The sequence below is a fragment of the Mesoplodon bidens genome (genome assembly GCF_964165515.1).
Source record: "Mesoplodon bidens genome assembly, chromosome: 15".
In the NCBI taxonomy this organism is placed as follows: Eukaryota; Metazoa; Chordata; class Mammalia; order Artiodactyla; family Ziphiidae; genus Mesoplodon; species Mesoplodon bidens.
The window spans coordinates 18432472-18447953 of NC_138171.1; the positions used below are offsets into that span (position 1 = coordinate 18432472).

A 15482-nucleotide genomic window follows, 5' to 3' on the forward strand; every position below is an offset into this window, starting at 1 on the left:
GAAGCCAAGGCCCAGAGAAGGGAAGTGACTTGCCCAAGGTCACACTGCTTTGAGACAATAAAACAGGTGCCTGGACCAGTTGTCTCTTGTCTCCTATATTCTAGATACCGACGTCAGCCACTGGCTAAATGCTGCCTTAAGTGTAGCTTGCCTTATTGTCTTGTTAAAGAGACATTATTCCATGGGGAATAGCAATAAACTTGTAAGGCAGTAGCAACTCATACCTCCAATGTCCACCCCCATGGTCCTAAATCTTGGCTGCACATAAGAATCTGCTGTGGATTCAGATTCCCAAGCCCCACCATAGAGGGAATGGATAAAAGTCCTAGGGAGTGGGGCCCTGACCTCTGTGTTTTTCCAAAGCTGTACAGGTGATTTTAACGAACAGCCAGGGATGGGCAAGACTCGTCCACCTGATGGCCAAGAATCCCATCAGCAGGTTTGAATCACTGTGATTGAAATAGAATGGAACTAATTATGTTTTTGAGCTTTAAATGTTTAACTTGAATGAAATTAAAACTTGAAGCTGACAGAACATGACAGATTGCTGACCAGAGAGCTTTACTGAGTCACACCCAAACTGGAGGGCAAGCTTGAAACATCTCCACTCATCCCTGTATGCAAAAAAGAACACATCAGACCACATACCCATGAAGCAGTAATATGTGTCGCTATTGAAAACTGTGAATGCTCAGGTGTGTAAAGACCATTTTCTTTTCATATTGCACGTTCAGGAAAATAAGCTGTCAATAATGAAAGTCATAGATACAAATTCATCTTAGCCCTCCCGTGTGGTCTTTCCTTTTGTTACCACTAGTTCTCCCTCCTAAAATCTGATCTGTCCTCATATCAAGTATGAAGCCTAAGTCCCAAGTCAGAGTCCTTGTGAAGGACAAGTTTCCTACAGAAAGTAGAAGGGCACAAGGAAATGCATAAAATAAAACAGGTGTCCTTATAATAAACAGAATTTTTATTCTGTCCTCAGAATAAACATACCCTGAACCTCATCCCCCTGATTCAGACGTTTACTCTGGGTGCTTGGCTGGGTGGAGAGAAGGAGGCAAGGAACCAGAGAGCATCCTTGAAAGGGACAGTTCAACAGAAAATGCAGTGCTGATGAGAGAAGAGACAGGGTAGAGACGTCTCAGCCTAAAACGGAAGGAGGATAAATAAATAAATAAAAATCAAGGGGTTTTTCATGTGTTTTAAGAAATACAAGATAGAAAATGTTCAGATTTCCCCTGAAATGAAAAGGGACACCTGTTCTGCTATGGTGAGAAATAACCAGAGGTTGAAGGTTGGATGCTTTTCAGGCTCTGTATTATGCTTGTATCTTTCACATTCATCACCTGCTCCTGATTCCACCATCACATAACCACATTCTTTAGTAGCTACAATTATCCTGATTTTGAGAATGAGGGAAATGATGTTCAGAGTGGTCAAGACCCTCCCAAGATCCCATGAGCTGGGAGTCGATGCAGCCAAATTTCAATCCAGTCCACTCCTAACTCCAGGTGGGGAGAGATGTCTTCTGGCTGTGGGGACAGAGCTCTCTGCTGGAAACAGTGAAAAGCTGAGAGGGGTGTGGCGGGGGGCTGGGGGGGAGCTTCCTTTATGCATTTTAGTGGAAGTCATGGACATCTGGCCATTGGACCAAGCTATTACACTGGAACTTGCTCTAGCTGGGAGTATCAGAAATATTGGTCTGTAGCCTTTCTGGCTGACAAAACAGAGCTGTAAGTAAAGACAGCACTGTTACCTCCTCTCACTTCCTTTCTGCCTTATTCACCCGTCTCCATGGCTATTGTTTCAACCCCTCAGATGGTCTTTTTTGCCCTCCTCTGAGTTCCTCACCGGAGGAACTGGGGAGTCAGGAGCTATTCCCTTCCTCTCTCTAGTCTGTCTGCCATGTGTGGGGCAGGACCAAAGTCACAGTCCAAGAAAAGGACAAGAGGCTGAACCCAACACAAAGGATGTGTCATTTAGAGAGAGCTCAAGAGAAAAAGGGCAAAACCAGGAAAACCAATGTTTATGCGCCAATGTTTATGGGCTAAAGGCTTTAAATACATTGTGCCACTTGACTTTCATGATAAACCTGTGAAGTAATGCTATCCCCAGTCATGGAGAGCCCGTGAGATGAGAGCTGCCTGCCAAGATGCCCCTTGCCAGGGCTCAGAACTCACTCTCTGGTTATGGTTTCAACTGTCTTAAAGATTCAGCTGTCGACAGCACCTGATACCTGCACCTCCTGCGTGCTGTCTGCCTTCAGAGAATGTAGTGGTTGCAAGAAAAGGTTTTGACCCAGATTCAAATCCTGGCTCCACCTCTCACCTCTTGTGAGATGCAGAACATGTGACTGAACCTGTTCCTGCCTCTGTTTCCTCATCAATAAAATGGGTAAAACCAAGCAGGATCCTGTGGGGCTCCCAGGTACAAATCCTTTCTGTGACCCCCGTTTCTTTTTTTTTTCTCCTTATAACTTTTTTTTTTAACATCTTTATTGGAATATAATTGCTTTACAATGGTGTATTAGTTTCTGCTGTATAACAGTGAATCAGCTGTCTCTGTGTGTGTGTGTATCCCCATATCCCCTCCCTCTTGCGTCTCCCTCCCACCCTCCCTATCCCACCCCTCTAGGCGGTCACAAAGTACCCAGCTAGCAATCATGGAGTTCAGCCAACACTCCACCTGGAAATTTTTTTGGTTTTGTTTTGAACCCTGGAGTCAAGCAGTCCTTCCCAGAGCAGTGAGACAAAGCATTCCAGGCATTTGACAGAGACATCTTTGCAAACAGAGTCCATCTGCATAGAAGTTGCTGTATTTGCATGATCACTACAGGAGCAAATGGGAACAGAATGAGCTAAAACCAATAAAAATAAGTTGGCAAAGACCTTGAAGAGACTAAACTGTAAGGATTATCATCACATAGGCTGACGGATCTCTGCAATTGGTCTATCCATGGTCCTGCTATAAGGAAGGAGATTGTCAATATCCCCACCAGATGAGCAAGATGGGCAGAGGACATTTCTCTGCCTGGGGGCCCTTGTCCTGGACCTGGCTGGGAGCAGAGATGCTGTGCTCTGGGTTAGCTGTCTAGACAGCCAAACCAAAAGTGGAGTAGGTCCAGAAGAGGGCTGGGCCCAAATCAGATCAGCAGTACTAAGTGGTCTAGGCCTGAAACTGAACAAGATAGAGTCCAGGGGTGCAGATGGAGAGCAGGTTCCAGACCCCAGATATGTCTCAGACTGGGGCAATTTCTGAGTCAAAGAATGGGCCTCCTGGTTAACGTCTTCTAGTTCCTGCAAGTACAGGCAAGGACATGCTAGGAGAAGGTAAAGGGGCAAGGAGTAAACAGTGACTAGGCTGACATGCTACAGCAGGGCCCAATGCATAAATTCATTCATTCATTCAGCAAACATTTATTGATCATCTACCCTGTGCCAGCTATTATTTCAGGCAATGGGTATACAGCCCTGAGAAAACAAATCAGGTTGCTGCCCTCATATTGCTCACATTCTAGTGATGGAAGATAGATACAAGCAAATAAACTAGTAAATATATAATTTCAGGTAAAGACAAGTACTATGCAAAATAGATAGATAAATAAGGCGTGTTATGGGGGAAAGAGTGATGAGGAAGGGGAGTAAATATACAGAATCCCACCTTTCCCTTCTCCTCCCTGACTCCATCTCACCTGCAGGGAAAGGTGGTATCTCAATGCATGGGCTGCACTCTAAGGCACTGACCAGGTCACACATTCTAGTGCAAGAGTCACCTCACTTTAAGATGCGTGTTGTTTTTTCTCTCCTTTCTCTCTTCTACCCGAATAGCCAGGGCAGCAAAAGCAAACCAGAGCCCATTCTTGTAGAGCAGGTGCTCTGCTAGGCAGAACTTGCTCCATCAGAACCTGTCTGACCATCTCCTGGTCTCTTCTGCTTATTTCCTACAGGCAACCCTGGTGCAGAGACCAAAGGCTCAGATTTGGATGGAACAAGGTGAGGACTAAGGAGCAACTGGCAGCCGTGACAGCCTATTTCAACCCGACTTAACTAGTTTAAGGCAAACGGGTGTTCCACATGGTCCAGCCCAGCTCATCTGCCATTCCCTGTTCTGGGTTTGGGGGCCCAAGCCTAGTCAACAATAACAGGGCAATTTCCCACCACTCACCAGGCATATCTATCAGCTATTGCTGTCTAACCAACAACCACAAATCTCAGTCATGTACAACAATAAGCATTTATTTTGCTCATGCATGTCTGGGTTGGGTGGGGGTTCGGCTGATCTTGACCTGGCTGGGCTGGGCTGGGCTAGGACTCGCATAAATAGGCAGCTGTAGGCTGAAGGTCAGATTCAGGTCTGTTCCACATGGTCTCCAGTGTCTCTCGTCTTCCTCAGACCAGCTGGTGAGCCAGGGTCTTTCCATGATGATGGCAGAGGCATGAGAGAGCAAGCAAAACCACCCAAGGGTCCTCATGTAACTGCAGAACCAGCCCAAGCTGGCCCTATCCTGTTTCTAACAAGATACTGAGTTGTTCTTCAGAGACAACAGAACAAAACCACAAGTCATGACATCAAGTAATACCCAGAACCAAAATCCCTCCCCTCTATGGAACCAAACAACCGGGACATGATCGGAACCTGAATACCAGAACTCATTCAGAAGCGCTGTCCAGGAAGGTCCGGTGCTGAAGCCCCTTTACCACATCTTACCATATACGGCTGAGTTCCAAAGCCCTCCAAGACAAACCTGCCCCACCGGCACTTCCACACACTAACCCTCCTCCCCTAACTCATAAAAACTTGACCGAATCACAGGCTGGGTAGACAGGTTTGAGCTGTGCCTCCTGTCTCCTTGCCAGTTGACCTCACAATAAAGCTTTTTCTTTTCTCAAAAGTTGATACCATAGTATTGGCTTCTATGCATGTTGGGCAATGAGCCCTTTTTCAGTAACACTGACAGCACAATGTGAAGTGGTTCACTTCTGCCCAGACTGCCTTGAGCTAAAACAAGTCATGTAGCTGAGCCTCAACCCAGAGGGCAGGGACCTGCATCTGCTTTCAGGGAGCAACTGCAAAACTGCCTGGCATAGAACATGGTTACAGGAAGGGGAAAAGAATTAGGGCCAGAAACTCGTCATACACACACTTTGCATGGGAACGTTCTAAGGGTAGAGGCATGGTCTAGGGAGAAAGGGACCTGACCTGGGGAACCATCTCAAATTTGAGGTCACCTTTGACTGGAATTTGCCAGTAAGGAAGAAGCTGACTCCTTATTAATGATAAAAAAGAAAAAAAAAAGCCAACATTCACTAGGCACTTACTCTCTGCTAGGTATCATTCTAGATGCTTTACATGAATAAATCCATTTTAATCCTCATAAAAACCTGCTGAGGTGGGTTCAATGATTATCTTCATGTTGCAGATGAATCAGCTGAAGTACAAGGAGGGGATGAAACTTGTTCAAGGTCACAGAACTAGGCAGCACCAGAGCCAGATCTGGACCCAGGCAATCGGGCTCTGGCACACACCCTCCCAAGCTCAGGTAATACTCTCTTCGCCATGGAGACCATGGCTTGAACACCCATGCCCCAGTCTGTCCTGCGCCCATCCACAGTCTCAGTGGCTGCTCAGGAATGGAAGAAGCTTTAGATGTGGGGAGGGGAGGTGGAAGCTTAGGGGTGGGGCAGAGCTTGATTAGAGAAGCTGTTGGTTGTTGGAGGGTGGGGTGGAGACAGGAGCTCAGACCAAGGCAGCTAAGCCTGGACCAAGGTAGCAAGGGGAAGGAGTAGAAAAGGAATTCAGCCTTCTCAGGGATTCAGGAAGGGATGATGAGGGCAAGAGAAAGGCCGGGTGGGGTCCAGTGCCTAGAAAGAGGCTGAAGGGAGACTTGATTTTGAGACTTTACACAAAACTCGTCTCTGCGTCTCTTGTCTCCCTAAATTGGTCAGACCTGGGGCTCCTTGTCAAAGCCACACTAAGAGTGAGGGCAGAGGGGCAGGATCGGAGCTGGGGGAGAGCAGATGCTCTAGGATCGCATCTCAGGCAGCCCAGGATTTGAATGGTGATAAAGAGACCGGGGACAAGGATTCCCCTGAGGCACGTTGCCAGGTTCTATTCAACTTGTCACTCACTTCAGTCACTGCTCTTATTTTCTGTTATGATAAACAACAATAACAGCTTACTCAGGGAGCATTTTCTAAAAGACAAGCATTTTCAGACACAGAGATTACATTTGACACTCACAACCATCTCACATGGGAAACAGCACATCTTAAAAATAAGGATACCGGGGCTCAGAGAGGTCAAGTGTCATGTCCAGGATCACAGCTAATTAGAGGAAGTGGAATCAGCACCATCCCCTCTCAGCCCTGCACCATCCTCACATCTTTCCTTGTAAGGAGGGCGAGCATGGAATGAAGTCAAGTTTGATCTCTTGAGAGAAGGTGGTACTTTGTATCAATCATTCACACTTCAGTATGATGTATTTCCGGTCTGGTCCTGAGAGTAAAACAACAATAGGACACACTCACTGAAAAGTTGCGACAAAGGCTCCACCAAGGGGTGGAAGGGAAGGAGTGCAGTGAATATCAAAAAACAATGTCACCCAGTCTCAATTTCTCCCTCCTGGGAGGTTCAACTGTTGGAACCAAGCTTACAGAAGTTCAGGACAAGGCAGAAGGTGTCTGATGAAGACAGTCAAGTAATAATAATTATTGAGATCCTCCGGGTGCAGGGTCCTGTGCTGAGCACCTGGAAGGCTGTAGTAAAGGAGGCAAGGGTGCTTACGTTCCAGGATGGGGAGACGCAATAAATAAGTGCATGAATAAGAATGTGACAGGACTTCCCTGGCGGTCCAGTGGTTAAGACTCCGTGCTTCCAATGCAGGGGGCGCAGGTTCGATCCCTGGTCAGGGAACTAAGATCCCACATGCCCTGCAAAGAACGTGAAGTAGCACAGGTGCTGTAAAGACGGCACGTCATGATGAGATGAAGTGTTTTGAGAGTGGCAGGGTGGGGTTACTACTTTGGATTTGGGAGTCCGGGAAGGCCTCTCCAAGAAGGTGACACTGGGGTAAAACTTGAACAAAGAAAAGGTACCAGGCTGGCCAAGATCTTCTTGATTGGAAGAACAAGATCAGGACCCAATCAATGCAAAAAAGTTTAAATGACAGCAGCAATAATAATAGTGGAATGGTAGTCAGCATTGCTAACCCTTACGTAGCACTTATTATGTGATAGGCCCTGCTCTAAGTAATTTCCATATGTTACATCATGTCATACTCACCACAATGCTGTGAGGTAGGTATTATCACAATCCTCATTTGACAGTGAGAAAAAATGAGGCAAAGAGACGTTAAGTGACGTAACCAAGAAGAGATAAGAACCAGAAGAAGAGCAAGTTGCTGGGTGGTCAGTGGTCAGGGCGCTACGGTCCCAGCACTGAGTCGGAAGAGGCAAGATGGTCAAAGAACCCAGGGGTATTTGGCGGCCTTTTCCAGACTACGTGCGGTACCCCAACTTCTAACACCAAGCTCGATGCCAAGAGTCTAACGGAGCTGCAGCACTAAAGTGATCCTGTCATCAGATGAGGGGGCGCAGCACCCAGCCCCCTCCCCTCCCAGATTCCCCCACTCAGGAAGCGTTTGCAGCAGAGGGCTGAGTGGGAGGCCAGCTGCACACCGCCCACTGCTCCTCTGGTTTCCACTATAAGTAACACAGTTAAGAAAAAGAAACCCACACGCAGGGGCACTTTTATCGTTACACCCACTTTCTGGTCTGCTCACTCCATACAAGTGATGTGACGTGTGAATTCAAAGTCAGGCGTGGTGAACCGAAGTGTGTCAGGAAACCAAATAGTTGGTGTCAAGAGATCCAGGTGGAAAGGAAGGGGTGTTGGCTCTCTTAAAGACTTCATTCTCCTCTTCCTGCAAGACCTGACCTCGGCTAAAGGTGTCATTAGCCAAGTCAGAGCCCCCCTCCCCTGCTCCCCTGACCCCTCTGTCTCCCTTTGTTGTTGTTCTGATAATTAATAGAGAACGTGTCACATTACAGCATTGTAGGAGTTGGATGGGTATTGGGAGAGGAAAAGGAAGAGAGGGGAGGGGAGGACACATCTGAGATGAAGGGGAAGAGAAAGGACGTATGTAACGAAACTTGCTCCCAAAGAACTCATGGTGATGGTGCAAATGGGCACATAAACATGTGATGACAACTCAATCTGGCACATGGTTTAGAACAGATCTGACCAAGATGTGGTGGCAGCCCTGAGCCAGCAACAACGTCTGCAAAAATGTCCTTTAATCTGAGCCTTGGAAGGTGAGTAGGAGTTTTCCAGGTAGAAACAGGCAGGAAAGGGCACTGCAGGCAGAGGAAAGAAATATGCACAAGCAAGACACAGAAAAGAGCCCGTCGTCCACGGGGAGATAAGACTGGGATGCCCATCAAGGCTGTAGATATCACCATGCTGTATTCTTCCTCCAAAGCTGACATCTTAGAGCAACTGGTGGTATCCCACACCCATCCAGACACTAGGACTAGCCATTTCTGCCTTAGGACATTTTTTAGCTTTGTTACTAACTCTGGTCCCCAATGCCACCACTGGCACTGAGGGTCATCCATCCATGGCCTCTTTGGTAGGTCTTTCTTATGACAACAGCCTGGTCTCCCTACTTCCTGATTCTCCTCACCCCCAACTTGTCCACTCTCAATGACCCCGTTTCTGAGCCAATTTTGGAGACGTTTTGGAGTCTACCTAGATAATGGTGATAATCCATCCAAGGAGGAGGATGTGACTTGCTTCAGCTAGAGCCCAGATTGCCCAGCAAAAGACGAGTTAGAAAGGAAGCTGACTTAGACCAGAGAACCAGGAAGCAAGACCACAGAGAGGCTAATGATAGAGGCAGGGTTCATTCATCCAACAATACGGTAGACTTCTGAGTCTGAGCCTCACCTCTCTGGATGTGGAGCATAAGACAGCACAAAAAGAAGACACAGTGCCCACTGTCCCTGCCCTCCTGGAGATTGGAGGAGACAGCCATTAATCCAATAACTACACAAATAAAGGCAAAATTACAAATCATGATAAACAGCGTGAAGAATATTTAAAAGGAGCTCTGTGTGCTTACAATGGTGGTGAAGGCAGTCAAGGAAGACTTCCAAGGACAGGACATATGAGCCAAGATTTGAAGGGTGGGTTAACTAGGTAAAAGATGGAGAGAAGGAGTAATTCTACTTACAAGCTAAGAAAGTTAGCCTAGGAGTAATATTATCTGGATTTGAATCATATCCCCACCGATGGTTAACTGGGGGCAAATTATTTCACCCTTGCATGTCTTGGTTGCCTTGACTGCAAAATGGAGATAGCAATTACCTTAGAGATTTGTTATAAAGATTCAATAAGACAAAGCATTTACAGTAGGTAGTACAGTACAGAGTAAGGACTTCAAAAACAGTGGAAGTACCAGTAATAGTTACTGTGCTTGTAGTGATGATGATTAAAATGATGCTGTTAGGATGATGGTAGTGGTGATGGTGGTGGTGATTATAGCAATGATCGTGATATTGTTGATGGTCATTATGAGAATGATGATGGTGATAATGATGTTAATGGTGCTGACAAGGATGATGATGACTTCTGTGCTCACAGCAACCACACATGTAAATACCCTCAGGTTGAAGGAGGCATGGGGATAGGAGGTGCTAAAGAGAGGAGACAGGCATGTCTCTTAAGGCAGACAGAGCCAGACTCTGCAAATGCCCAGTTATAGACTCTAGACCCCAAGCTTCCTCAAAATGTAATCAAAGTGCTATTACAGCAATGACTCAGATTCAGTTACAATTTCTTGAGCTCCCTGCCTTGAAAGGTCCTGCCTTGGGAATTCCCTGGCTATCCAGTGGTTAGTACTCCATGCTTCCATTGCAGGAGGCCCGGGTTCAATCCCTGGTCAGGGAACTAAGATCCAGCATGCCGCGTGGCATAGCCAAAAAAAAAAAAAAAAAAGTCTTGCCATTATACCAACAGTACCAGCAGGGAAGCCAGTGTTAAGTGAGTACCTACTATGTGCTGGGCAATTACTCATGTGTTACTCTGTTTGAGCCTTATGACATTTACTAGGTGGCTGGCGCCATGCTGAGCACAGATAATATGTTGAGAAGCAGGATACAGATAATTACGTTCATTTTACATAGAAGAAAATAAACAAGGCATAGAAAGTTTAATTAATTATCCAGGTTACACAGCTAATAAATAATAAAGACAGGGTTTCAACCCAGGCTCAAATGTCTCCTAGTTTAAGCCCCTTCTTCTCTGTACCACAATGACTTTTGGTACTTAGTCAGAAGATGTGTAGACTTATAGAGTCAGAGCTGCAGGACCCAGGTCCCAGTCAGCAAAGGAGCTCTCTCCTGCTTCACACCTAGTGGGGGCGGCTCCCCTGATGCCAGCAGAGTTCACAGAAAGTCCTCACCAAGTCCCACAATCCACAATTTGTAAGTCACTATTCATAAGAGATGACAAGAGGGGAAAAGGGTGTATGTGTTCATTAAGCCCCTACAAGATGGTAGGTGCTTTATAGACATTATTTCATGGAGGCCAATCCCATTCCTTACTCAGATATTACAGCCTCCTACTTATAAGATAAAGGAACTAAAACTCAGAGTGGTTGCAAAACTTGTCCAAGGTCACACAATGGAGGGTGTCATATTTAAATCCAGGACTAACTGACTCCAAAGCCCAGTCTCTTTAGCCACTTTCTTTTTTTTTTTTCCCCTTTCAATTCATTTAATTTCAACAATCTGTCAAAAAAAAAAAGAGCCAATAAACAAATACTGAATTACATTTTGTTGGGCTTTTCAAACCCTCAAACTCCTGACTTAAGAAAATAGCTTGTGTATCTTCCACCCTGACCACCCTGCTACTTTTCCATATACCACAGACCACCCAGAGATACAAAGCCAGGGCAGCCGGGGGGAAGCTGACGTGGTCTACTTGGAGCCAGAAGACAGGAGGGCGATGAGGCCCGAGGAAGCACTTATGGACAAAATGTAGTTCACTGTGGGGTTGAAGTTCTTCAATATAAAGAAGGAAGCAACAATGACCAAGACCAGAAATAGGGTGTTATTATTATAGAAGATGGAAAATGTTGTAGCTTCATAATCAGCAACTTCATTCTTCTTCCACAAGATTCTTTCATCTTTTTCCTTCCAAGACATCTTTCTATTACCAGCTTCAGAAAGTTTTCGAGTCACTTCTTTGGAAACAGCATCCTCCCTCTTCTGTGCTACTTTGTGCTTGAGAACAAATTTCACATTTTTGTATGCAAAGGCTACCAAATAAGTGCTTACTAGGGTCATCACACTATACAGAACAGCAGACTGAATAAGATCCATATGCCATATTCGCCAGTATAGCCAGATGGGGAAGGCGGACACGATGAAGGCATTCCCAAAGAAGAGCACCAAGGACTTGGCCAAGAGGTTGTGGCTGAAATCCTGCAGGAGCAGGTCCTCCTCGGACTGCTGCTTGGAGCCGCCTTTGGGAGCCATGGTGGAACCGAAGCCGCAAGACGGGAGGGCCGAGTCAGGCGGCTAGCCGGGCGGAGGCCTCTGGCACCACCCCTTCAGCCACCGTATCTGCTAACAACCCCTCTTTAGCCACATTCTCCCAATTGTTCTTTTGTGATGCAACACATGCGCGTGCAAGCACACACACACACACACACACACACACAGAGCCAAACACAGCCATGGACACAAACAGATTTTACCCCAACTCTGAATGCATCAAAATGTGTATAAATTCATAATGCTTTTAAAAACGCCCTACCTCTGAGACCAGAGGAGTTAGAATGAAGGAGATTGCTGCCTGCTTTCCTTATGTGTTTAGGCTGCAGCAGAGCTTTTAGATATTTCCAAGCACTTGGTCACCTCTTCTGTGCTCCGGGAAGGATAATAGACTATCCAGCTGAGGTTTCATGGTTGAGGCTTTAGACACTGGAAAACAGGTTTTCAGTGGCTATTTATTCACCTATAGTGTCCTCAGCTGCTCCAGGAACTGAAGTTACCACAGATGCCCAGGCAGGGACTGAGCGGAGATGCTGGATACACATTTGGGTCCGTTCATTACATATTCGTGTATGTGACTTTCCAGAGACAATGGTTAAAAGAGAGTTACAATTGCAGACTCCTCCTTTCTAGCTAGCTATGCCCTGAGCAGTTCATTTAATCTTTTGATGCTTTGTTGTACCATCTGGGAAAGGGAATAACAGCATTATCACCAATCTTATCTTAGTCAGCTATTACTGTGATGATCCGGGCTAACAAACAACACCCAAATCTCAGTGGTTTACCTGACAAGCATTTATTTCTCACTCACAGCACTGTAGGTCATCTGGGGCAGCTCTGTTTCAGGCTGTAGATTGAGTTCAGGTCTTTTTCATTTTAGGATGAAAGGAAGCAGGTATCTGGGGCGTGATCTTTCTGTGATTAATCACAGGAGTGTAAGAGGGCTGGCCAAATCACTTGAGCACATTTCAAACTTTTGGTTGGGATCCACGCACATCCCAATAGCCAAAATCAATCACATGGCCAGGTATAAAGTCAGTCTGGGGAATGGAAAGGGTGGGGAGGTGTTCCAGTTACCAGCAGTGTATAAAAATTTATTTCAAAACTTAGCAGCCCACACCAGCCATTTTACTTCACTTGTGACTTTACCGGTCAGGAGTTTGGGGAGGGCTTAGCTGGACTCTCTCCAGGGGTTGTCGTCAGGTGGCAGCTGAGGCTGCAGCCATCTGAAGGCTCAGCCGGGCTGGACACCCCTCACGTGGCTGGCACATAATGCTGGCAGTCATCTGGGCTGGACCAAAGTGCCCACATGTGGCTTCCCCAGCATGGACGTCTCAGGATAGTTGGATTCCTCATGTGATGCCTGGCTTCCTCCAGCTACATGTCCCAAGAGACCAGGTGGAAGCTGCGTGGCTTTCTCTGACTTATCCTCCAAAGTTATGCAGCATCAATTCCACTGCACTGTACTGGTTATAAGTAAGTTACTAAAAACAGCCCGGATTCAAGGGCAGGGGACATAGACCCCCACCTCTCAATGGGAAGAGTGTCAAAGAATTTGCAGGCATGGTTTTAAACCATCACAAGAGGCACAAGAGGAAGAAAAATGAATAAATAATATTATCCACATATCCCCCCCCATAAAAGTTGTGATAATACTTGTAAAGCGTTTAGCACAGTGTGTGGTACAGAGCAAGCACTAAATAAATAAATGGTAGTCACACAGGGGCTTCCCTGGTGGCGCAGTGGTTAAGATCTCACGCTCCCAATGCAGGGGGCCCAGGATCAATCCCTGGTCAGGGAAGTAGATCCCACTGCCACAACTAAGAGTTCGCATGCCACAACTAAGGAGCCCTCCTGCCACAACTAAGGAGCACATGTGCCGCAGCTAAGACCCGATGCAACCAAATAAATAAATAAAATATTTAAAAAAATAAATAAAGGAGGAAAAAAAAGAATTCATTTAGGAAAAAAATGGTAGCCACACAAGTCACAGAGTCACTGGGCCAAGATTTCAGATGCTCCCCTACCTTGCTTGTTAACTTGGTTGAGCTAACTGGACTACCTTGATGAGGCCAAAAGGCCAAAAGATGGTGATGGGGCTACCGTTTGCAATTCGCCTGCAACGTGCCAAGTACCATGCTAGACAGTTTCCATGCAGGATCTTATTTAATCTCCACAAGAAGCTTGTGAGGCTGTGTTGTTGCTGTTATCCTCCCATCATCTTAAAAAGTGTTGTAAACATGCCACTGTGGGTGTACTTGGGAGAGCAGTCAAGCATCCCTCCCTATATCCCTCCCCTCTGCACCCCTCCCCAGTTTAATGGTCCACACAACCAGAAAGCCTGTGCAATTTCTTCATCCCTCTATTCCAGCACTAACCCTACTGGATGTCACTTTGGCCCCACTCTCATGTCACTGAGAGGTCCTTGGAGACAAGGACTGTGTCTGATCTATTTCTGGACCCTGTGCCCAGGACAGGACTACCCCGGAGGAACATGGCCATCTCTCATTTTTCCTCCAGCTCCACTCACCATCCTTCCTCTACCTATATGGACCACATCAACAGGCTCCCTTGTCCTCTGGTCAGGCTTGACCAGCAGAGAGTCCTGGCAGTGGATCAGAGGAAGGAAGGAGAGTGCATTCAGGGTACTGATTTTCCCCAGCTGCCTCTCTGCAAACTTGCCTATGTCTGGCTGTGTCTCTCAGCCAAGGGACCCAGCTTCTGATCCCCGTCTGTCTCTCCATGACTCCCTCCACCCACCTCCAGTGTCTGGTACTTCCTCCTGTCCCCTCCCTTTGGACCTGGGGAAAGGAGCACTGTTACTAGCCCCAGGTAATGGTCTACCCCTTACGATTTCCCTACACCTTGTCCACACAGCTGTAAACAGCCCTTTTATTAATCCCACTTTGAGTTAACCTAGTTGGAGTATGTGTCTGCTTCCCGCTGACCCCGACTGATACAGAGGTGCTTGGGGGACTGTTATCAGACACAAGTTTCATCTGTAAGGTCTGTGACCACTGAGTCTCCTGGATGCACAGGCCAGGCCAGAAGATGCAAGATGCCATGGAGGGTGTGACCAGTTCTGTCTGTCCTTGGGTGATTAAGCAGCAGGATGGCCTCCCAGCTGGGGCTGTCAAACTTCCAGCCAGGGCTTCATTTAGGGACAGGAGCTGTCTCACCTGACATCTCAGTGACAGAGAGGATTTCAATTAGAGCCATCAGGGGCCTCGAGTGCCTGACACATCTTAGGAAAGACGGTGAGGTAGACAGACCCTGCAGGGTCCTGAGGCTCACCAGCCTGACTCCCACCCTCTCCTCCTCCCAAGAGGCTGGATAAGCAGAGTGAGCCCTCTTCAGACTCACAGCCAGCGGAATGCTTCAGGTGCCCCACTTGAGGAAGACTCCCAAAGCATCCCCTGGCAGGGAGTATTACCAGCATCATATCTACTTAGAGTCATCTCCAAACTCCCAGGGTCTCCTGTTTTGCATTCCCAAAGCACCTGGACTCTCCTTTCTAGCTCTTATCACACTTGTAATTAATCAGTCACTTGTATAATCATCTACATTCTATTCTCCATCACAGAGGTCCTGTTAAAAATGAAATGAGATTATGAAGTCACATCAAGTCACTCTACAGCTCAAACCCTTGGCTGGCTTTCCTCTTCACTAAGAAAATGCTGGTCTTCACTGTGGCCCATGAGGCCCTGCTCAATCAGGCCACCATGATCCTTCCCTCTCTTTCACTCTGCTGCAACCACCATGGCCTCTCTTTGGTACCTCCGACACACCAAACATACCCCTGCCTCAGGGCCTTTGCACATGCTCTGGTTCCTGTGCCTAGAATACTGCTGCCCAGGTGGCTTAATGGTTCCCTCCTACCCCACCTCCTTTTTAACGCTTTTAAAAGATTCACCATGGCCA

The 15482-nt window shown here is 46.8% G+C and overlaps 1 protein-coding gene across 1 annotated transcript; it reads right to left on the minus strand.

Annotated features, from left to right (window-relative positions):
- Positions 1-10937: 10937 nt before the first annotated feature.
- Positions 10938-11563, minus strand: LOC308629009 (translocon-associated protein subunit gamma-like). The gene has a single exon (XM_081256454.1). It carries the CDS (start codon positions 11541-11543, stop codon positions 10983-10985), a length of 561 nt encoding a protein of 186 aa, XP_081112580.1. The 5' UTR covers positions 11544-11563; the 3' UTR covers positions 10938-10982.
- Positions 11564-15482: the final 3919 nt, after the last annotated feature.

What these genes read in the sequence shown, in the direction of transcription:
- LOC308629009 (XM_081256454.1), bottom strand. Translation starts at nt 11,543, where the DNA reads ATGGCTCCCAAAGGCGGCTCCAAGCAGCAGTCCGAGGAGGACCTGCTC.